Raw genomic sequence first — 25,353 nt, 5'->3', positions numbered from 1 at the left:
GATCAGTGTCAAAGGATCTCAGCACCAAAGTATTTTGTACCTAGAAGGCGGCATCATCCTGTCTTCTTCAGGCTCCAGGGTGAGCACACGATTTTCTTTTTCAGCACCTACTGTGTATAAGCCAGGTACTACTTGTTTCTAGGAAGAAAACAAAGTAGAATAAAAGTGCCTGTTTGAGAAGCAACAACTATGTGCTACTTTTGCCCTGTTTTCAATTATTCTCCAAATAAATTACTCCCCAAGTAAACAGGAAGAATGGTATTGTTTCTGAGGAAACGTTAATAGGGGAATGTCAGAGGTAAGTCATTAATTCTTACCACAAAGTAAGCAAAGTATTAATACAATCGGCCTTCCAAATCCCCCTGCCCCCCACAGTTGGATGGATAACCACGGATAAGGACTGTATTATACCATTTTACATAAGGAACTGGAGCATCCATAGATTTTGGTACCCCTAGGCAGGTCTTAGAACCAGTCCCCCGCGGATACGAGGGACAACTGTATTAATTCTACAGAAGCCCAGTGAATGGGTCAGTGCAGGGCCAGATTACCCAAAGAACATTCTGAGTCTCCCTCCCTGTGTGAGTAAGTAGACATGGAGCACATACTTTACTTGGAATGTTGATATCACTTCCTGATGCCAGTAGCACTTTGCTGCATTCTTCATGACCTCCTTCAACAGCTAAGAAGAATGGCGTTTTGCCATTCTAACAAACGGAAAAAAAGTTAAAATGAATTGCCCCTTGACATGGAATGAAATTACTTGAGAAACAGCATGCTTTCTCTATCTCTTGTGCATTACTCTTAATAGATAGCGTTTATTGAGCATCTATGTGCCAACTTATACTGCCAAGACTATATGCTTTGGCACAGTTCAACTGCACAACGAGGTCAGGGTTATTATCCCCACTTTACACATAAGAAAACTAAGCCTCAGTTGAAAAGTGGCAAAGCTAGGATGCAAGTCTAGCTCTTTGGCTCCAAAGCCTGCATTCTTCACTACTCTGTTATGCTGCCTCCTTTTCTCACCTTCCCTCCATCATTCATACTCTCGATCTTCATTAATCTAACAAACAGTTATTAGACACCTGCTGTTTGTCAGACAGTAGTAGGCACTGGGATTGGGAAGACAACTAGAATCCAGACCCTGTCTACAAGAAGGTAACAGCTTGTTAAGAAAGATAATCATGGAAATGAGGAACTAAAATGCAGTATGAAATACAAAAATAGAAGCACATTTGTACCAAGTACAGTTTTAACCTTTAAAACTGATTTAAAATATTGCATGTCATTTAAAAAAATGTAATACCCTACCTTAGTAATTAAGGTTCCTGAAACTCATTATGATAAACACTAGTAGGACAAAGTGAGTTTAGCTTAGGCCACAACATAGAAAAGAAGGAACTGGTCTCACACAATAGCTACTTGGATACTTCCCCCTCCTCATGCAGATTCTTTCCTAAAAATATTGGGAAGAAATGCAGAATTCCTTCCCCATGTCCTAACCATTCTCCACCTTGGACATTATTCTGCCTAACAGCTAGGATAAGTTCAGACAATTTTACTTGTAGCTAATTAGGTACAAACAATCATGTTAACAGGGACAAAAGAGCATGGAACCAATGTTCCTATCCCACCGAAATGGAAAAACTGTATCCCAGCAGCTTCCCCTGAGAGCCTGGGACAGCCATCTGTTAGAGAGGAATTTCTTTTCATAATCTGCCTTCTCCTTTTCCAGGAAAAGAGATGCCAAAAGGCAAACCCCAGTGGAAAAATATTTGCAAAAGTTGTGAAGGAAAGAATTCATGTCTTTAATATATCAAGAGCCTAATAAACATTTATATCTTTGACCCAGCTATCCTACCTCTAAGAATATACCCAAAGGAAATAATGAGGAATACAGACTAAAGTTTGTATACAAAGAGGTTCATGACAGCATTACTTTAATAGTAAAGAAAAACTGAACAAAACCTAAATGTCAGGGGCTTCCCTGGTGGCACAGTGGTTGAGAGTCTGCCTGCGAATGCAGGGGACACGGGTTCGAGCCCTGGTCTGGGAAGATCCCACATGCCACGGAGCAACTGGGCCCGTGAGCCACAACTACTGAGCCTGCGCGTCTGGAGCCTGTGCTCCGCAACAAGAGAGGCCGAGGTAGTGACAGGCCCATGCACCGTGATGAAGAGTGGCCCCCACTCGCCGCAACTAGAGAAAGCCCTCGCACAGAAACAAAGACCCAACACAGCCAAAAATAAATAAATAAATAAATTTATTTAAAAAAAAAAAAAGATAAAAAAACACCTAAATGTCCAAGAGCTAAAGAACAGTTAAATGAATTTTGGGCAGGCACTAAAAATATACATGCATAGGAACACAAAGAAAACTGGAAGGAAATTACATCAGATATTTACAAGATAATCCTTTCAGTGTAGAGAAAAATATGAAAATTGCTATTTATGTTTATTTTTATCTCAATCTTTAAAATTTATATTTCTGGCATATGTTTTATAATATATTAATTTAATTATAAATGTACATGTGATTAGGTGCATGCTCAAACTTTCTTTACTGGTATGAGTTTGCTACCCAGAATGTTTGGAGACCACTGCTCTAGAGCCTAGTCCCATGAGCCTAGTCCAACTGGTCAGGCAACAGCCTATGTCAGGAAACAGAGGCAGCCCAAGACTGTATGTACATTATGGGCTTCATCCAAAAGGCTAATATTATCACTAGATACTTCACTTTGTGCAAATAAAACCCATCACAATCTACAAGTACAGTTTGTTGGACTTTATGACTTTTCCTCAATGTGCCCCAACGCGAAAATAACTAAAAGGTAGATGAAATCCAAGTGCACACATTCCAGTGGTAAAGTATTAAAGCAAAACAGGGCAAGCACAACTAAGACTTTAAATTAAATCCTATGACTATAGGACTGGATCTCTATATTGACTTGTGAAGGCCAATCATGGCTAAGATGTATCCTAGGTGAATCATGTTCTTTTTGAGTTTCTCACATTCATAACTCTTATTCAAGAAGACCAAATTTCTAGGATCTTCTTTAAGTTAAACTAGTTCAACCTGATCATCACTCCGTCAGATGGCCACACACATAAAAATAAACAAATCAAGGCTCTACTTTTGTCCATGATCCTCAGCTGAAAGCCTGGCTTACATTCTCCTAGGAACTGGAAGAGAGAAAAAGGAGGATAATAACAATATGTACCACTGATACCGATGATAACCAAGATCCCACTTACTGCACCCAGATAACACCGGTGATGACACCGGATACCACTTGTTGCACACTTACCATGTGCCAGGCACCATTCCTTGAACTAAGTGTGTGACACAGCCTTTCATTTGAAACCTCACTAAGGCCTTATGAGGCTATTTGACAGATGAGGAAGCTAAGGCTGAGAGGGGCCAAGTAACGTGCCCAAAATCATCTAGCTGGGGTGATGGAGCCAGGATCAGACCCAGGCAGTCAGAGCCCTGCTTTTAATCCCAGTCCAGGGATGCATGTGGCCAGGCTGATTATGCTTCTCTGGTCCAAGGGGAATACTGACTTTTCCCAGGCATCACACACGTCCACTTTCACAGCCTTCAGTTTTCATTTTGTTGCCCACAGTTGCTATTTTTATGACCATACACCACCAACTCTAAGTCACATCCTGTTTCTCATGTTAACATATCTGAGATCAGGATGCACCTCACAATCTCAGTGAACCGGGCAGCAGACATGATATAGCTGTCATGGCTTGTGATTTGCATTAAATCAGAATGGGTGTCAGTGGCTTAGAAGAAAATCTCAGAATCTATAGCAGGGCACCTTTTGAAGAAACACTGCATCACAAACGTCTTTGAAGGCACAAAAGACAATATTTTGTCTGGAAAAGCAAGGACATCAAGACTCTGAGTGAGAAAGTGATTTAGAAGAATTCGACTCAATGTATGAAGTATAGGAATACTTAACCAAGCTCCCTTGCTTATTTCGTCCTTTGTATGTATATGATTTTTAAAAATCTAAGATAAAAGTCTAAAAACTCAATAATACAAAATATTCTAAATGACAAGAGAGTTTTTTGTGTCACAGTTCAATTGGCAGCATTATTTTTTCTTAATGTTACATGAAATAATGACGTGCCTTACAATCAATGGTGTCTTAAAGTAAATGATTATATTACTTCTTAAAGTAGCTCTCAGGAGAGCTGCCAAGTTAGAATTCGTCAGAATATTAAACTATGAAGTCCAAGAGGACTCCACTCACGTGAGTCTCCAAACAGCCAGCCTCAAAGGCATTGAGCCAGAGGTTAAAAAGTGACCACCCAGAGCAGATGACTCACAAGGGGTTTACAAGAACCCCAGGCCCAGTTTCTAACTCCCTGCCACCCTCCACCTGAATATACCCCCTCCCCACTCTGGTGCCTCAGAGCGAACCCTCCGAAACCCTTACTACTCACCATGCATCACCCCCTCCCCCCCTGTACCCCACAGCTCAGGGATGGGCACCCCACCCTCCGGGAAGTCCAAGCCAGACAGCTAGAGGCCAGAAAGTCTGCCCTCTCCGTATCCCCTGGTAACAAATCCTGTGGCCTCTGTCTCCTCCTACCACCTCGTCCTGCTTGTTGCCAGTGAGAGCCTCGGTGAGAGGCTTTCTGTAGCTCTTGCTTCAGCTACTTCTGCAGTCACCTGACAGGGACTCCCCACCTCCTGCCTCTCCAGGAACCAATACCCCCTTCAAACCACGGTGACAGTTACCTGCCTACACCCAGGATGGATCCCATCCCTTGTTTGCTGCTTAAAACCTTCCAAGGTCTCTGCTGCCAATAGGTCAGAATCACCCCTCCTCCTGGTGAGCACAGCCTTTCATGGTCTCTCTGCCTTGGCCCACTTGGCATCCACCTTTCCCAGCCCACCCATCCCCAATTTCTGCCACCCTGAACTTGTCATTCCCAGGACACACTATGCTCTTTCATGCCTTGGTTCCTTTACAAACGGGCTCCTCCCTCTGTCTGAAATACTCTACCCTTGTGCCCTCCTCCAATCTCCTCATACCACTGTCCATTCAAATGCTCAGACCCACATAACATACCACCTCCTCTGTGAAGCCTGTGATATTTCTGAAACAGATTTTCCTTTGTGCTCCCACAGCACACTGTATATACATCTATTACCGCATTTAGCCCGATATATTATTTTTTGTATGCTCTTCTTGCCCTGTAGGCTTCTAGAATAAGAAAACATACTCTACCTAGCATAGAGCACATATTAAAAAATTTTTTTTTTTTTTTGGTGAATAAGTGAATGGTTTAACAAATGAACCTCCATGAGTTACTTTAGCCTGTTAAAGCTGTGGATAGAGTAGTGGCCATGTTTTCCACAGTTTTAAGTGAAATTCATACTTTCAAAGTGTTAAATGAAAATAAATAGCTGTTTGAACGAGAAGGGAAAAAATCCATCCATGTTCCTTGCTCTACCTTTGCTGCTAATTTGCTAGCAAAAGTGGGACAATAAAAGTAATTTTATATAACCTTGAGAAGGCAAACTGGTGAAAGATTTCTGGGAGGTAGTTTTAAAATGTGCAGAACTCTCTTACCCACAATTTCACATCTAGGAATTTCTCCTAAGGAAAGTATCAAAGATATGCACACAGACATGGATGCCCTCCCAGTGTTTCCCTCCCTGGTCAGGTGGGGCTGAGCCTCCCGCAGACCTCAGTGGAAGAAAAGAGCAACTGGAGTTGACAGTAGAAAATTCCATGTAGTCCATTGATTTCACAGACATTTACGGAGCAAAACTGGCAATCTGGATGGTCCACTGAAAAAGTGGGTTGATTTCACCTGGATATTCGATGATTCTCTCTGACTGTAGTAACAACTGAACAACTCTACTGCTCACCAAAATGCCATCACCAAATCTACACCTCAACTGTCACTCCCCTTTCTCTGGTACTTAGCAAAGAAATAAAAGTTCATTTCACCTTGTCCTTTTCTGAAGTATGCAGATTAAGGAAGATAAGTTTTTCTATCATTTCAATGTGGCCCCGCTCTGCCGCCAAAAGAAATGGTTTTCTTCCTTTCTGAAAGTCAATCATGAACTTCAGTGTTCATTATACACTTACTGAGCCGGCAAGGCAACCAACAAAGTGGGCAGCAGCTTGAGGGGAGGGGATGGCGAGGAGGCCAAGGTGGTGATTCTGGTCACAGCATTCTGGGGACTTCCTAGGGGAGGGGGATAACAATCCCTCTCACTTCAAACCAGATCCATTTCTGAGTTGTTGCCCCAAACTGTGGGAACTCCGCATTAGCACAGAATCATTTTTATGGGGGTAGAGAAGTACTGTTGGGAAACGGTCTTCCCAAGCGCCTGGGGAGATGCCACCCCACAATCAGACAATGAGATTCCCTTTCAAATGTAACAATTTCACCAACTTTCTGCATTTATTGAATAGTTCTTTCACTCGACTATTTATTGAGAAGCTGATTTTGTGCCAGACCCCATCTGAGTCACCTGCGTATTACTCAGTAAGCCTTGCCTTACTGATAAAAATGTTCCAAGCAGAAATTGTCCAGGGTTTAATATTTATGTGACTCATTCAGACATGACATGTGTCAACTGCTTCTCTTTAGGCTCTCCTTGCTTGCTCATACATTTACCTCTAACGTTCACCAAGAATCAACGGGAAAACTCTTGAGAATAGGTCAGTATGAAATGGGATGGAGAAATTAGGAATTATCCAGAGAATATAGCTTAAGAGGGATGTTTAGGTGTGATTTGTTGGGGAGGAAGGTTCAAGTGCAGAATCTTCTGATTATGGCAATTTCTCCAACTTTTCACATTGCAAAGGGAGACTGCATTTTCAACCGCCAAAATGTCATCGAGAACAATGAAATACCCATAAATATCCAATTTTCTAACCTGAGATATTTAAAAGCAGGAAAAGAAGTTGCGGTGGCAAAATAGCAGAAGTATTTTCTTCGACTAAAGAAAACATTCACAGATTGGCTTGATATTTTATTAACTAAAAGCTTAGCAAGATGTTTGAAATGTGAAAAAGCAAGATACAAGACTCTTTATCAGAAGGTTCCTGAATCTAGACTGTTATCTGATCTCCTGCTAATGCAAGATAATAAAAAGATAATGGAGTCTGTCATACAGAGTGAAGTAAGTCAGAAAGAGAAAGACAAATACCGTATGCTAACACATATATATGGAATTTAAGAAAAAAAATGGCATGAAGAACCTAGGGGTAAGACAGGAATAAAGACACAAACCTACTGGAGAATGGACTTGAGGATACGGGGAGGGGGAAGGGTAAGCTGTGACAAAGCGCGAGAGAGGCGTGGACATATATACAATACCAAACATAAGGTAGCTAGCTAGTGGGAAGCAGCTGCATAGCACAGGGAGATCAGCTCAGTGCTTTGTGACCACCTAGAGGGGTGGGATAGGGAGGGTGGGAGGGAGGGAGACACAAGAAGGAAGAGTTATGGGGATACATGTATATGTATAACTGATTCACTTTGTTATAAAGCAGAAACTGACACACCATTGTAAAGCAATTATACTCCAATAAAGATGTAAAAAAAAAAAAAGATAATGGTCACTGTTAACTTGAGATAGCAGCTCATGATTCTCCGACAACTTAAAGACAAAGGAAGGAAAAGTGCTAAAGTAATCAACGGCAAAAAAAAAGTGTGTATCAGGGCTCTGCCCTCATGCATGTAGGGAGGCCGGAGAAACAAACTGGCACCAAAAATTCACCTCATTTACATTCTTGAGCCAGATATGTGGTCAATTAGACCTACATCCCCAGCCCTTCAGAGTTTGAAATCCTGACTCATCATCGATGGTTCTCATCGAATCACTAAGGAAGGGCAAAGGGAAGAGACAAACTGCTTGGGGCCTCCGTTTGCTGCCTGTGAGATTAGACCCCCTAACTGAAGATCAAGATCTAGTCTTGAGCCATGAACAGCTCTTGGGAAATGACAGAGACAAAATTACTGTGTCTGGCTTATACAAATATCTGCTAATACTGACAACAGATAAAGGTCCATATAAACAAATCACAAAAAGGAGGATGGGAAACACTGATGATATACTAGATGAAAACATTCAGTCACACATCCTTATAAATCAGTCACTTGTTTACTGAACAATTATTAAGCACCTATGTATATGTCAGATACTGTGCTAAGCAAGAGTGGCCAAGATAAAAAATATGGCACCCCGACGTTAAGAAGCTCAGAGTCTGTTAGGGAAGACGAACACACATACGAGTGACCATAATGAAATGCAGGACCTGAGCTGGCGATCTGTGGGAGTACAGAACTCAGTGTGAGTGTGTGTTTGTGGCTGGGGAGCAGGTGACATGAAATGGGGGGAGACAGCCTTTAAAGGTTGCTAATGCCCTGGAACGGCAGGAAAGAGCACTGGTGACCTGTTTCCTGTCCCCATCTTTTCCACTGGAGAACAGCCCCTGTGCCCCACCTTTGTGGAGCTGTTCATTATAGCTCCTGCCTCTTCTACCATCTACCCCTTGGTCAGAGTGTTTGGTTCAGGATGGTCACGTGCCAAGCCACAGGCCAATCAGAGTCACCTGTGAGCTTTCATATATAAAATTTGAGGCTGCTAGTAGCCATCTTTCCCACCATGTGGAGAGTAAACCTATCAATAATGCCAACAGAGACAGCCAAGAGTTGGGAGGAAAAAAAAGAGCTGGACCCAGCCATGCCTGAAGCCAGCCAGATACACCCTCAAACTCTTTAGTTAGGAGTTAATAAACTACCTTTAATGTTTATTCTAGATTAAACTGGATTTCTGTCACTCATAACAAAAAGAATTCTAACTAATACATATTTAGCCGTCTGGGGACACACACTACTGGAAGTATCAGGAGTCTGCTCAACTTTAAAATGGCCTTACTCTTTTATCCTTGGTTGCTACAAAGTCTTGCATTTCTGCATGCCTATACAGAGTGACAAAGGACCCATCCACAAAGAAAGCCTAGTCTGGTAAGAAATGGGAGGTTATCAAAAACAAAACATTTTTCCTCACCAAGAAAACAGCTATTACTTTAAACTTTGTATGCCCTTTAAAAAATGTTACCATCAAGAAAAAAAGTGAAAGCCAAATTACACAAAATAAGAACATTTAAAGTAGTCTCTATCTTATAAACATATCAAAAGGTAGCATGAAGAAAGATGAGGTGACAGTAAAATGAGATACAAATCTTTTCTCCCATCTCTAGTATAAGTTATTAGGCAAAATAACAAGAATTTCAAAAATGTGGGTTTTAAAAAAATATATAGTTTCTTATGTCTTATTTCATTTTTTAACCACCCAACCCTTTTAAATTACACTCAAGTGGGCCTCTATCCAGTGCAGCCTCGGAGAACTGAGACTGCCCTCATTTGGAAGGCAGGGAGATTTTCCAGCCTGGAGGACTATGGAGCCTGGTGTCAGGGCCTCAAGCTTCAAGCCCCACACAAACCACAACAACTTCCCAGCTCAGGAAGGGATCCTGAATCCCTTTCTTAATTAACAAAAATAAGGAGGGTCCAGAATTCCTGTTCCTTTTTCCCTTATAACTTAATGTGCATTTAACCTAATACGTCTTAATTCAATGCATTTAAATTGTTTGCACGTGAATAAGCCTGAGGAGTTGCAATTATTCATTAGAAATTATTTTTCATTTTTAAGTTTACTGCCAGGGTTATTTGACAAGGTACAAAGTTCGGTAAATGTTTCACAAACAGCCATTAAATGTGCACCTTAAGTCCAACCTGGCCATCCCTTCCCACAGGGATCCCAGAGAGGGTGCCCTGGAGAGCCTCTGAGGAGAGGAGGCCAGTGGAATCCAGCATGAAGCCCCCCGGTGCCTCCTGGGCATGTCTACACACCCAAGACATTTCCCTTCACCCTGCGATCAGGAATCCACAGCAGAACCCTAGTTGAAGGGGAAAAGCAGCAGGGCCTTGAATAACTAGAGATTTGAGAGAGGACGAGAACATTGCCATGAGTAAAAAGTGCTGAAAGAGCAGTGTGTTGCATATGAAGGCATGGAACTGGTGTGAAGGGGAGCTGCTAGGTCAGTTCTCCCCAGATGGGAGTCAATAGGTTGGATGAAATCCAAGGCTGTTAGATGTGGGCCTCAGGTCCACATAGGAAACTGTCTTCTCAAATCCCTTCATGACTATTATCCCCAGTCCTCCAAAAAAAGGATGCTTCTTTGCATTTGGACCTCTAGAGACTGCATATAGAGGTTCCTTTAAACCAGTGGAAGTTCCCCGATGTATGCAGCTGAAACCAACCTAATGTCGTACCACCAAACTTTATAAACATTCAACAGATACATGAGTGGCCTCTGAGGCCATTTCCTTCTGTGTCCCTTCCTCTCCAAACATTTTAGTCTGAGTATTTATTTTTGATCACTAGGTGGGAGTTTACATGTAGATTCTAAATATCTAGACTGCTTCACCTATGACTTCTCCTGGCTGCTCTAATCTCTCTCCCCTGGAGAGGCCACATGATTTCTAGAGCTACGGAGTTGGGAGAAACTTCAGTATACTCCAGTGTCCTCCATCTCTCCCATCTCACCCAATCTCTTCCAGGCCTAGTTAAATCCATTTTGTTAATAAAGACCTCCTCCCTATAAGGCTTTCCTTGTTAGCTTTTGGAGTTCCCTTTAGGCTAATGAGAAGGATTACTAACACTGGGCAGGTATAAAGACTCTCCATCACCTTCTGTGGATAAGAAACTAAGGAAGAAGGCCCGCTGTGAAGGCGGAGCAGTCTTTTCTATACAGTGCATTTCATGAGCTCCACAGTATCTTTAAGCAAATACAGATGGAAAACCCAACGCTGAATTAATTGACCCTGAGCTCCTGATCCTACTGGCTTTTGCCAGTATCCTTGACCTCACTCACAGATCTCAGAAAAAGGACAGACTTTGTGTTTTTATTGGATTAATCCAGGTTTCTTTAGGACTAAAATTGGACTCAGAGATTCTTCTCTCCCTAGATGACCCAGTGAACTCATTATTTGCTCATTCCTCATATGTCTCTCCACCAATCTTAATTTTAGGTCCTCTTAGCTTCACATCTACCTGGCTCTGCACGGTCCGCTACCAGGACTCTTCAGCCTTTTCCCCAACAAATAGTCAGAGTTGGAGGAAGAGGAGTGGAAGAGGACAAGCCCAGAGCCTGCTGAAGAGATAATGGCCAGCAGAAGCTCCAGAAGTGGGGAAGGTTCCCCACAAACTGCTTTGGTCTTTGAGCCCCTTCAGCTTGCCTGATCCTCCCCACACACAGCCGTCTCCCGTGAAAGCATCCAGAGCCCAATGAAACGGAAGACAGTCCTGTTCTCACACAAAACAGGCCCTAAGGGACTTCCCTGGTGGCGCAGTGGTTAGGAGTCCGCCTGCCGATGCAGGGGACACGGGTTCGTGCCCCGGTCCGGGAGGATCCCACGTGTCACGGAGCAGCTGGGCTGGGCCCGTGAGCCACGGCCGCTGAGCCTGCGCGTCCGGAGCCTGTGCTCCGCAACCGGAGAGGCCACAACAGTGAGAGGCCTGCGTACCGCAAAAACAGGTCCTGATAAACAAAAAGGTCCTATTGTATAGCACAGGGAACTATATTCAATATCCTGAGATAAAAGAATATAAAAAAGAATATATATATTATACAAATGTAATATATATAACTGAACCACTTGGCTGTACAGCAGAAATCGACACATTGTAAATCAACTATACTTCAATAAAAAAATAAAAAAATAAAAAGAATGTATATATATGTATAACTGAATCACTTTGCTTTACAGCAGAAAGCAAACACAACACTGTAAGTCAACTGTACTTCAGTTAAAAATACCTTTTATTAAAACAAACAAACAAACAAAAAATCAGGTCCTGAACATATATCTGCTGAATTGAATTGAATGGAATTCACTCATAGGCCACACTCCTAGTTAGCCTGGATCAAGCTGGAATGTCTGACTTCCTCATCCTGACTTAAATGCTGTTTGATTATGGTTATCAGTTTGAGGAAATTAGATAGCATTTTACCCTATAATAATTGTTATAATAACTAACATTTAGTGAGCACTTACCAAGTACCAGGTTCTCTGCTAAGTGCTTTATAGTCATTAACTCATTTAAGCCTTCCAACAGTGGCTACTCTGATATATTACTACATAGGAATGGCTTAGGGGTGGCGTCTGATTGGAAAGGGGTGGTAGAATGGCTTGCCATTTTGCTCACTGGCATAGGTATTTGTATATAAGATTGAGGAAGCATCAAAATCATTTCTATCAAAGAATGGAGGTATTGCTGATAAAAAATGACATGGAGGTCAAGACATCCACCCCCCACCCTATCATGCCTTGGTGCTACCATGAAGTAGGTTTTATTATTCCCATTGTACAGAGGGAGATACTGAGGATTTCAGCAGTTGGAGAACTTGCTAAAGCCACATAGTTAATATATGCCCAGGCCTCAGCCCAAGTCTGTCTGCCTCCAATCTGTAAACGTATAGTTGCTCAGTCATATTCAGAAGAAGTAAAATAAATTTATAGACTTCACTTGAAGAAATGGCTTTTGTTGTTATTATTTTTAAGATTGAGGTCAGAAAAAAATGTGAAGGTTTTTTAAAAGAGGTGAAACAAAGCGAATATTACTGATTAACTTCTAGAGAGACTTTAATGGAGAGTAAGGTTCTAGAGGCACAGTGAAAAGGAGGTTCCATTCAAACTTCAAATGCCAATCCCACAGAAGATATTATCCTATGAAAAAAGGCTAGAAGGAGATATTCCAGGGAAAAGACAGTCCCTAGCACATGGGCAATGCCCACTGTCCTCTGAGAAGGGAGGCGGTACAGCACGGTGACTAGAGTCAACCAAGCCGGAATTCAAACCCTGGCTCTGTCACTTCTCAGTTTGGAGCCCTCAGACCAGGTACCTAGCCTCTCTGGGCCTCGACTTCCTCAAATATCAGTAAAAATAAGACTTCCTTTGAAAATAAGTAAAATATTTTTTCTTTATAGGATTACTGTGGGGATTAACAGTATAATTCGTTCACCCAGCAATGATTTGTTAAGCATCCATACGTGCCAGGCCCTAGACCTCTCGCTGAAATAATGTGTGGACACAGCATTCCTCTGGGCCAAGCACACTAACGAATACTCCATAAGTGGTAGCTGTTACTATATCACTTCTTATGAAAGGAAAAAAATATAGATGGATATGGTAAAATTGCACTATATTCCACGGCTCATTACAGCACAGCCTTGGGTCAAATACATTCCCAAAAGGCCAGGCATAATCGAGTAAAATGCAGGCACCCAAACAGGGTGGATACTGTCCACCCCTGGCCAGGATGAGGGAGTAGAGGCAGCTTCCTCAATACCTCCTGCCCTCCCCACATGCAGGTGCTAGGGCCACCACTGGCACAACAATTTCCATCTGCTCTGTGGTCTGCCAGGCAGAGACAGGATCCAGCTACAGGGTCAGGTCTGTCTGTGCTGGCTGCTTTGGCAGTTTCTGCAAGGGCAGGAAGAAAGCAGAATTTAGTGGGGGTGTATTTGAGACCCGTCCACCCAACAGCAAACACACATCATCAGGCTGGTCCAAGTCCGTCAGGTGCAGATCTTGAATGAGGTACTCCACAATGCCCATGTTGTTGCTCTGAGCCCCAAAGTGGAGGGCATTCATTCCATCCTAAAGAGAGCCAGGGTAGGGGAGACAATTACACCGCAATCTTCTCCTCCTGCACTGTGAGGAGAGGGCTTCTGTCCAGGTGTGATCCACATACCTACCTGATTCTTGGCTCTCTGGTCTGCTCCAGCTCTAACCAGCATGAGCATGATCTCAAGGCTTCCAGACCAGGATGCAAGGCATGCATGTCAAGCCATGCTTCCTCCAGAAAAGGAATCTGTCACTTGGGTGAGCCACCACACTGTCTCAGCCAACAAAAGCTAGGTTAATACCTAACTGTTGAAAATTAAGAAATGACAGTTTAATGTACAGCAAAGGTGATGTTTGAATTCTATGGGGACAATGAATATATTTAATAAGTGGTATAGGCACAAGTAGTTCTTCATCTGGGAAAAGATAAAATTAAATCCTATATCATATCATACATACAAAAAACACACAATAAATATATTAGAAGAAAATCTAGACTATAATGTATAGTGTTTTAATTCAAAAGTTATAAAAGGAACAAGATGATAAACAAAGACAATAAACAAATGATAGATTTTTTTAAAATGTATCTTAATAAAGATAAATGGTTATTTTCTGTAATACATGAAGTACTCTTACAAATCAACAGAGTAAGGCAATTAAACCCATTGAAAAATGGACCCAAAAATGTGCTCTCTTAAGGTATTAGTAGAAATGAAACCATTATAGTTTAAGCAATCTGGCAATATCTATTAAAATTTTAAATACAACCAGCAATCCCACTCCTGGGACTCTATCCCATGAAAATAAGTTTTAGGACCTAATGTCATATAAATAAGGTTATTAATTGCAACCCTTAAAACTGAGTGCAAGGTAAATGTCCATCAGTATTGGAACAATGAACAAATCAGGGAACAGTCATACCACATGATGTAGGCATTAAAAATAATTAATTAGGGCTATAACAATTGACATGGAGAGACTTCCATTAGGTAGTTGTTAAATGTGGAAAATAAGATGCAGAGAAAATATAATACGATCCCATTTTTTATAAAACAAGCTATGACCAAAAACTCATATGTGTATATGTATGTATCTACATCTATTATAAGTGGGTAAGTGGATAGATAGATAACAATGTGGATATGGGGACTTCTTGGTGGTGCAGTGGTTGGGAATCTGCCTGCCAATGCAGGGGACATGGGTTCAGGCCCTGGTCTGGGAAGATCCCACATGCTGTGGAGCACCTAGGCCTGTGTGCCACAACTACTGGGCCTGCGCTCTGGAGCCCACGAGCCACAACTACTGAAGCCCGTGAGCCATAACTACTGAAGCCCGCGTGCCTGGAGCCTGTGTTCTGCAATGGAAGAAGCCACTGCAATGAGAAGCCCGTGCACTGCAACGAGGGGTGGCCCCCACTCGTTGCAACTGGAGAAAGCCCGCTCACAGCAACAAAGAGCCAACACAGCCATTAATTAATTAATTAATTAATTTAAAAAAAAAAAAAAAAAACCCCAATGTGGATATGAGCATGAGGAAAAGTACAGAAATAAACACACAGATCCTACATCGTTAAATGTAGTTACTGGAGAAGAGGAAACTACACAAAAAAGAAGAAACAAGAGACTGAAGTTATAAAAAGAATTCTATTTATGCATAAATTATTTAAAATATACTCTCTCAGTAAAATCACACATGCATAAAAGAGGCTGAAGGAGAGATTTCGCTCAAGACCTAGTGACCTGCAGTGATGCTGGGGGTACTTAGACTTGTACACCAAATGAACAGGAAGAGAAGTGTGAAAGGAAACAGCCAGCAGTTAACACTTGTCTCAGGGAGGAGGGATTGGAGGGCTGTATCCTGAGGAAAATTGAGACCTGCGCCCTAGGTCCCAAGTTAAAGAAGTATATAGAGCAGACATTATGAGCATGATCTGCAGACTCAAACGAAACTGACCTCAAACTCTGGCTCTACCACTTTCAAATGCTATAATCTTGGTCAACTTAGTTAACTCTTAGCCTCAGGATCCTTAATTGTAAGTTCATGTGTCTGCTTTTCTGTTTCCTTTTATCCTTGTCAAAAAATCATCCATTAACTACAAATAAGGTCTGAGGATCTAATGTATCACATGGTGATTATAGTTAATAACACTTTTATATAATTGAAATTTGCTAAGAGAGTAGAAATTAAATGTTCTCATCAAAAAAAGAAATGAGGTGATGAGTGTGTTAATTAACTAGATGGGAGGAATCCTTTCACAACGTATACACACACTGAATCATCACCAGGTACACTTTAAATGTATCACAGTTTTATTTGAACCATACCTCAATAAAGCTGAAAAAACTTTAAATAAATCTCTTTTAAAGTGAAAACAAACAACAACAGCAGCAAAACCCACAGGGTTTATAGGGGAAATGGGGCAGGGGCTCAACACTCAAAAACTCTGTCATTGACACCTTTTTAAAAAGATAGGACCCTGCTATGGACTGAATGTCTGTGTCCCTTGATAATTCATATGTTGAAGCCTAATCCCCAATGTGATGGTATTTGAAAGTCATGCCTTTGGAAGATAATTAGGTCAGGAGGGTGGAACCCTCATGAATGGGATTAGTGCTCTTATAAACAGACACAGAGAGCTTGCTTCCTCTTGCCGCTCTCCACTGAGAGTGGATAAAACCAGAAGCAGCTTTCACAAGATGCTGGCAGTGATGTCATCTTAATCTTGGACTCTCCAGTTTCCAGATCTGTGAGAAATAAACATTTGTTGTGGAAGCCACCCAGCCTATGGTATATTTGTTACAGCAGCCCAAGCTAAGACAGACCCTAATAAAAACAATAGTACAATTGTACATGTTAAATGGTTAGGTATTTAATCACCATAAATATGGTACTGGACCTCCAAAAAAAAAATCATCCATAACCTCTGTATAGATGCCTTCCAAAAAGTAAGCCTTCTCAGCACATCTTATTTGCCTCTCATAATCAACTGTATTTGTAATCCTGGAGACCAATTTGCTAAATGTATAGCATATAAATAAATAAACAAGGAATGAGGGTCTGTGGGGGACTTCCATTTTAAAGTGTATAAGCCTTTTGGCAGTTACTTTGGCTGTCCCCAGAAATTGCATTAATGTTTTCTCTTATTGTCAGTAAAGTTTGGGTTGGAGAAGTAAAAAAGCAAGTCCCAGATTGTGGAGATGTAACTCTCAATCTGTGGTTCTTCACTGGGGGCAATTTTGCCCCCAGGGGTCATTTGGAGATTTCTGGAGACACTTTTGGTTGTTGTGACCTAGGGGAGATATTGGCATTTAGTGGGTAGAGACCAGAGATGCTGCAAACATCCTATAACCCCCCCAACCTCCACCACAACAAAAAATCACCTGACCAACAGGTCAATAGTGCCACTGTGGAGAAACCCTTCTCTAAATGTACATACCCTATAATATTTACCTTTCAGCTGTCACGCTACACAGTGAGGCAGTCTATTAAAGTCTAGAGTGAAGAAAACGCTTACCAATTTCTGCACTTTTTCCCAAGGAACAATGATGTACAATAACTAGTTGAGGTTTTTCAAGAAATTTTACCCCTTAATTTAGCCTTCCCTATAAATCAATGTTTCACACCCAGTAACCATAAATCTAGTTTCACATATGGTCAGAAAAGAGGCCAGAAATATTTGGGATAGATGATAAATCATATTTTGATAGCTCTATTTTTCCCTAAGAGGTCATTCCTAATTTTAAAGCAGCCAACACTTAAGGATTTCAAACACCCATCATAAAATCCAAAAGCAAGGAATTCAAGAGGCAAACAACTTGAGTCTCTGAAACCATAAATTCCAAATGGAGCCATTGTTCCTCAGAGGCAAAGAATCACTCCTCACAGATGTAAAGTAAGTCTTCTGATAAGAAACTGACATGCCTGAGAAGTTTATGAGCATGAGTCACAGATTACATTCGTAGTCAGTACGTGATGCTCTATAAAGTGTAAAATGCCCACAGACACCGACAACCTGTTCTCATTACCAGTCTGATGACAGGCAAGAAGGTCAATAACTTCCCCGGGGAACACTTGCACTCAGAGTAAGCAGCTCTGAGAGTAGATGCTTGCATTATCCTCTGGGCACCACCTGCACTCCACCTGGGATCCTTTCTTCACATCTGGAGTAAGAGCCTCCATTTACCTCATCTGCCTCTTCCCCAGATTTGTGGATGCTGCCCACTTTGAACCTGGAGTCCTCAGCCTCTGGGCTATGCATTTGATCCTCAGCACGCAACTTACCTATTACAGTCTGTCCTTGCTCCCCAAAAGAGTGTAGGTTCCTCAAAGCAGGGACTGTATCTATGCCAGTGCTTCCTGAAACAACCACCTGGGGATCTTGTTAAATTGCAGATTCTGATTCATGAGGTCTGGGGTGGGGCCCAAGATTCTGCATTTCTAACAAGCTCCCTGGTGATACCAGTGCTTCTGGTCCCAGGACCTACTTTGAGTAGCAAGGACTTATATCTAGTTGAATCCCCAGTAGTTGGCATTGATACTCACCCACAACAGACACTGAATAAATATTGACGGTGAAGGGGTGCCATTGTTGGCTCTTTGCAAATAGGTGTTAGAACTCAAAAGACAGAACTGCTAAGTCAAACTGAGGGCTCATCACTCAGATAAAGAAGCTGCCAGGTCTGGCCAAACATGGCATTGCTTGAATTATAAAAAGCATCTTATTAGTTATGCTGTAATGCCACTGTGAATAATCGATTTAGTTACAGAAATACTTAATGAATCTTTCAAGGCAGAATACAGAGGTACATCAGGAATGATGCTATTTCCCACCTGACAGCATTTCAGTGCCCCAAGGCAAAGTTACAAGAGGCTGATGCTAGCCAGAGTCATGCTTCAAATACAGGGTAATACAAATATATGTTCGGAAAAACCTCAGAGAGAACAAAGTGGTAAAACCTCTCTCCAACATTTTGGGTACAACTGACTTACACTCTGACATAAACGAGTAGTGTGTTTAATACATTAGACACATGGCAATCCTCAGACATGCTGTTTAAAAGAAAAGATGCTATTGAACCTGGGCAATGGATACACCAGTGTTTACAATTCTCTCCACTTTCATAGTATGTCAAAGGTTTAGGGTTATGGTCCTGTTTAAGATGGTATAAGTACACTCCACTCTGTCTCTCCCAACAAATGCTACTAAAATCTCTGGACAGACGTTTGGAACAGCTATTTGAGGACTCTGAGGAGTAAATGACAGCAGGTAGATTGGGGAAGAAAACCAGAACTCAAAATACAAACAATCAGGGTTTCCTGATCTTTCTGTTTTCTCTTCCATACCTTCCAGCTGGGACTCAAAGCAGTACAAATCACTGGCCCGGACAGAAACAGCTCCAAGAGGAGCTTCCCATTCTGGTCTAAGAAGTGGAAGGGGGCCCCTACAGGGCAGAGAAGGTGGGGGAAATCCTAAATTTGTTTTGTTTTCTCTTCTGGTTCCGCCCCAGGCAAGCCTCACTCCCAAAGTTGCAACCCCACAGTAGAAGGGGTAGGAGCAGTGACTGGGCAAGCAGTGACAGAGGGAATCCTTCTCTCTGACCTGAGGAACTGTGGTCAGAAGAGGAGGATGCGGGTGGGGGAGGGGGGAAAAGGGTTTTTTTTTCCTCTCTTAGTCCCAGAGGCAGACATAATTGTGGGAAGTACACAGCAGAGCTGGGATACTACACCCTTGGCCAGAAGACCAGGAAAAGGTGGAGAAGGGCCCTGTAGGTGGAGAATGTAGGGGAGATGATCTTGGAGAGGTGGGAGTTCAAGAAAGCAACCCTATAAAGTTGTGTATGTACTACTGGCCTCCCCCCGGACCTGTACATGTTCCTGACCCTAAACAGTGTGACAAAAGCTTGGGGAACTGAACTATCGGGTAGACCACTGCCCAGGTCTCAGACTGGCTCATGGATAGCGCACAGGTCCAAACAGCACTGCAAAAGTGTTAAAAACTGGTGACATTGGTGTCAAATGGTGTTGAAGAAATCGGTCATCCATATACCAGATTCCTTATAACTTTATACTTAAATTAACTCAAAGCGGATGATAAATCTAAATGTAAAACACAAGGCTATAAAAGTTTTTGAAGAAAAATATGAGAAATCTTCATAACCTTAAGTTAGGCAAATCATTCTTAGATATAATACCAATAGCTAGATTCATTTTTTAAATACAAGTGAATTGAATTTCATCAAAATTAAAAACTTCTGCTCTATGAAAAGCACTAAAAAGATAAGCTGCAGAGGGTGAAAAAATATTTGCAAATCACATATCTAACAAAGGACTTGGATCCAGAATATATAATGAACTCTCAAAACTCAACAATTAAAACAGGGACTTCCCTGGTGGTCTAGTGGTTAAGAATCTGCCTTCCAATGCAGGGGACACGGGTTCGATCCTTGATGGGGGAACTAAGATCCCACATGCCATGGGGCAACTAAGCCTGCGCGCTGCAACTACTGAGCCTGCGTGCCACAACGAGGGAGTCTGCGTGCTGCAACTACAGAGCCCACATGCTATGGAACCCGTGTGCCACAACTAGAGAGACCTCACACTCTGGATCCCACGTGCCACAACTAGAGAGAAGCCCGCACGCTGCAACAAAGAGCCCGCGCGCCACAACTGAGACCCGCCACAGCCAAAAATAAATAAATAACTAAATAAATATATATATATATATATATTTTTTTTTTTTTTTTTTGCGGTACGCGGGCCTCTCACTGTTGTGGCCTCTCCCGCTGCAGAGCACAGCCTCCGGACGCGCAGGCTCAGTGGCCATGGCTCATGAGCCCAGCCGCTCCGCGGCATGTGGGATCTTCCCGGGCCAGGGCACGAACCCGTGTCCCCTGCATCGGCAGGCAGACTCTCAACCACTGCGCCACCAGGCAAGCCCTAAATAAATATTTTTTAAAAAATAGTACCAAGCACACAGGGTTGTTGCAAAGATCAAATAAAATTAATGTAAAAAAACCAACATAATCAATTTTTTTTAATGTTCAAAAGATTTGAACAGACATATCACCAAAGAAGATATACAAATGGTAAATAACACAAGAAAATATGATTTAATAACAATTAGCTATTAAAGAAATGCAAATGAAACCACAATGAGATGCCAATACAAACCTATTAGAATGGCTAAAATTAAGGGAGAAAAATAACAATACCAAGTGCTGATGAGGATGTGGAACAAATGGAAACCTAGCACATTGCTGGTGGGAATGAAAATGGTGCAGCCCCTCTAAGAAAGTCTAGTGGCTTCTTGTATATAGCTCACTATATGCCCCAGTAATCTCACTTCTCTAGGTATTTACATTAGAGAAATGAAAACTTATGCTTACACAAATACCTGTACATGAATGTTTACAGCAGCTTTACTTGTTATAGTCAAAAACTGGAAGCAACTCTAATGTCCTTCAACTGGTGAATGGATATAATAAACTGTGGTATATCTATACACTGGAATACTATTCAGCAATAAAAAGGGAGGAATTATTGATACATGCAACACATGAACCTCAGAGAAATTTTGCTGAGTGAAAAAAGCCAGTGTCAAAAGGTTACATACTATATGGTATCATTTATATGGCACTCTCAAAAAGGCAAAATTATAGAGATGGAGAAAAGATCAGTGGTTGCCAGGGTAGGGGAGGGTTTGACTACAAAGAGGTTTTGACTACAAAGAGGCAGCATACGGGATTTTTCTGAATGATGCAACTGTTCTGTATTTTGATTGTGATAGTGGTTACATGAATTTATACATGTGTTAAAATTCATAAAGCTGTATGCCAAGAAGAAAGTTAATGAACAGTATGTTAATTTAAAAATTAAAGTAAAATAAAAAGTTATTGTATCTGGGTTTCAATGTTAAAATAAAACTAGACTCTTGGCAATCATGTCTATTACCAAAACATCTTTTGCAGGCTAAATAACATTAAAAAATAATCAAATGATAATTTTCAGACCTAAACAACATGTTCCTTAAGTATTATAACTGTAATACAACTTACTACACTCATTAAGTTGGAGTGCTTGCAGTGCCAATTTTTTTAAAGTTTTTTTTAAAAATTTATTTATTTATTTATATTTTTGGCTGTGTTGGGTCTTCGTTGCTGTGCGTGGGCTTTCTCTAGTTGCGGTGAGTGGGGGCTACTCTTCATTGTGGTGCGCAGCCTTCTCATTATCATGGCTTCTCTTGTTGCAGAGCACAGGCTCTAGATGCACAGGCTTCAGTACTTGTGGCACGTGGGCTCAGTAGTTGTGGCTTGCGGGCTCTAGCTCTAGAGCTCAGGCTCAGTAGTTGTGGTGCATGGCTTAGTTGCTCTGCGGCATGTGGGATCTTCCCGGCCCAGGGCTCGAACCTGTGTCCCTTGCATTGGCAGGCAGATTCTTAACCACTGAGCCACCAGGGAAGCCCTGCAGTGCCAATTTTTTAAAAGGGGTTTTTCTTCATTCTGATTCTGTTGTTTATCAATCCACTTGCCTACCAATACTAGAGCAATAATTAGACAGAGAGGGATGTGTCCCTCTGGTGAAACAAAGAGAAACTCTCATCATTATGAAGTCTAGGCCATGTCTATGAGTGCCGACAAAATCAATAAGATAACCAATAAGATGACCAATTGGTTTGAACTGATTTCATTTATTCATCTTCCAATGATTTACCAAGCACATACTAAACCTAACCCTGTGAGACATGAAGGTAAAGCAATGCTGAGTCAGTCCAGGGAAAAAACAGAATAGCTCTTTAAGAATTTTTTGAATAGTTTAACTTTAAAAAACATGGCCCATTGGATTAACTAAGAATCAAGAACTATCATCCATTGGATTAACTAAAAGCCAAGGTTATCACCTACTTTTGCAACTGGAGATGATAAACATGATGTTGGGTCTCTCCAGCCTAACTGGTTTCCTTGTTCCATGGTAAAGTATTAAACGAAGTTGGGAAAAGTACATGGAAAATCTTTAGGGTGGATTTTGATGTCTAGGCAGATAAATCATCAAGGTGATATGTGGCTAAGGCCATGGTCTCTGGAATCAGATAAGCCCGGTTCAAATCCTGCCTCCACTCCTTCTTAGATGTAATTTTGGGGGCAAGATACTTAACCTCTCTTTGTCTCAGGCCCCTCATCTGTAAATTGGACATTACAGCAATACTTTTCTCACAAGGCTGGGGGCACTAAATATCAAAGTCCTGAGACTGGTGCCTGGTACACAGTATGCGTTTAATACGCCTTATTTATTTATCAGAGTTCACAGGGAAAATTCCAGATTTAATGTCCCTGAGTCCAGTTAGCTTCTGTCTTCTATGCCCCCAGTTACACTCTAGGCAACCATTTTATTCTTACAAATGCATGCTACTGGCCATAAGGTCTATATGGGAAAATAAGTAAAAGCGTAAATCCTATACGTAGTGGGTAAACAATTGGTGACTATCAAATACAAAAAGCACATAATATGCGTATTCTCTAAATAGATCTTTCCAAAATGAACACTGCCAATGGAAATATTTTGTGTGTAGGTACAGAAAAGATAGCCCAAGCGGCCAGATTTTCCCCTTAGGTTGGTTATGCTCCGATCCATTCTCCCCAACGAAGACGAGGTTACCTCACCAGCAACACCCCCCTGGCCTTGTGATTCAGCAAGAAATCCACTGCAGACAAATGACCTGTCCCCACTGCAAAAGGCAGGGCTGTGTGGTTCATCTGAGGAACACTATTTAGCCTTCTTAAGATTCCTGGTTCTTTTTTTTTTTTTTTTTTTGCAGTACGCGGGCCTCTCACTGTTGTGGCCTCTCCCGTTGCGGAGCACAGGCTCCGGACACGCAGGCTCAGCGGCCACGGCTCACGGGCCCAGCCTCTCTGCGGCATGTGGGATCTTCCCGGACCGGGGCACGAACCCGTGTCCCCTGCATTGGCAGGCGGACTCTCAACCACTGCGCCACCAGGGAAGCCCAAGATTCCTGGTTCTTGAACGGCCATAATTTTCTATCAGGTGCTTGTGTTTTGATTATTTATCTACTATTTGCCTAGCCTTTGAAAGTAGTGAGAACTGTATCCAGCATAATCTTGCATTTCTCTACTGTTAGATAATAGAGAATTTAGCAATCAACTGGAGGATATGCCTCAAGCTGAAATCCACTGCGTAACCTATGACTGATTGTATGGATTTCAACTAGAGAGTAAAAGCTGTATTTCTCCGGTATGCAATCATTAATAATGGTAGGACATGTTGATAATACATAACAAAAAATCTTCCTAGAAGTTCAATCCATATATGGTTCTTTCCTCTGTAATTTTTGGACTGTAAATTTTACTGAAGCAAACAAATCAAGAAAGAGACGGAAGGAAGGAAGGAAGGAAGGAAGGAAGGAAGGAAGGAAGGAAGAGAGAGAGGGAGAGGGAGGTAGGAGGGGAGGGGAGGGGGGGAGGGAAGGAGGAAGGTGGGAGGAAGAAAAGACACACAGAGAGAAAGAAAGCTATAAATATCTTCTGCTTCAAAGAAAAGCCAACTTGGTGCTCCCAGGATGTCTAGAGACAGTCTGACATGCTTCAGACAATGGATGTTTTGCTTGTAACTAAAACACATGTCATATTTCCCACATTCTAGATACTGATCTTGCTTCCAAAGAATTTACTATCCTTTGTTTCTCATAAATAATTTATTGCAAAAATTGAGAACTGTTTAATCTGATTTCCTTGGTAGCTAAATCGGTGATAAACTAAATTTGAGTTACCCTTGCTATTTTCTGCAGTCTAGAGCTATGTCCTAGTATGTCAAATTTGGGCTTATAAACTCCCCTTTAACTTTATTCGTGAATAAGGATGCAAATCAAAATACCATCCAAGATAATTCAATAAAACCACTTCGATGTTTTTTCATTTCTGTCATCACAGATTTTAAGGAACTCTACAAGTAACCATGTCAACAATTTGCTGTAAACAGGACTAAAAGAGATGTCATTAGAAAGCATAATATAATTCCTCAGGAGTTTACAATAACTTGCTACACTGACTGTAAGTTTAAGTGTACTATCTCTCTAAGTACTTTAATATAAAAATATGGTTTAAAATATCAGAAAGTTATATGGAAAAAATTTTCAAATGGTTATAAAAGTACACTGGAGAATCTATTTCCTGCTGCTTGGAAAAATGATTATTGCTTTACTTATTCAACAATTAATCTAGATATTACCTTAAAAGATCCTTGCTTATTTCTTTAATTTTTGCTCCCTTCCTTTCTTGATTCCCTTCCTTTTTTTTTTTGTTCCTAAAATTGTTATGCTGTAAAAATTTGCTATTTTTCTACTCTCTCTAGGATGTCTGTGGACAATGAATATGGTATACACAGGTAACACATCAGACATACACATGTACACATACACAATATACACAGACACATAAACTCCCACATACACATAAACACAGATCCCCTCACACACACACATGCACAACTGTTAAACACCCTTCCACTGCACATGATGCATGACCTCAGTTTCTATGACCTCATTGCCTGGGATAGATCCAGGTTTTGTGGAACGTCAAGTTTACACTCTTTGGGAGCCCTCTTTAAAGCCAGAGTCAGAAAGCTTAACGGATTACAGTTAAAATTTCTTACTTTTTCA

At 41.5% G+C, this 25,353-nt stretch overlaps 1 protein-coding gene across 1 annotated transcript in view; it reads right to left on the bottom strand.

Annotated features, from left to right (window-relative positions):
• The window catches only part of ANKDD1B (ankyrin repeat and death domain containing 1B), a 66,050-nt gene that overhangs the window by 32,118 nt on the left and 8,579 nt on the right, over positions 1-25,353 (bottom strand). The window contains 6 exon segments of the mRNA XM_089908566.1: positions 609-707; positions 5,981-6,079; positions 13,611-13,715; positions 13,814-13,892; positions 13,894-13,914; positions 23,337-23,434. Coding sequence (XP_089764692.1) covers positions 609-707; positions 5,981-6,079; positions 13,611-13,715; positions 13,814-13,892; positions 13,894-13,914; positions 23,337-23,434 — 501 coding nt within the window.

Source organism: Delphinapterus leucas, chromosome 3 (assembly GCF_059928025.1).
Source record: "Delphinapterus leucas isolate spDelLeu-1000000601 "Yukka" chromosome 3, BTC_Dleu_Yukka2, whole genome shotgun sequence".
Lineage (NCBI taxonomy): Eukaryota > Metazoa > Chordata > Mammalia > Artiodactyla > Monodontidae > Delphinapterus > Delphinapterus leucas.
Note: the sequence above shows the minus strand (reverse complement) of the source record. Positions and strands in the feature narration are given on the sequence as shown.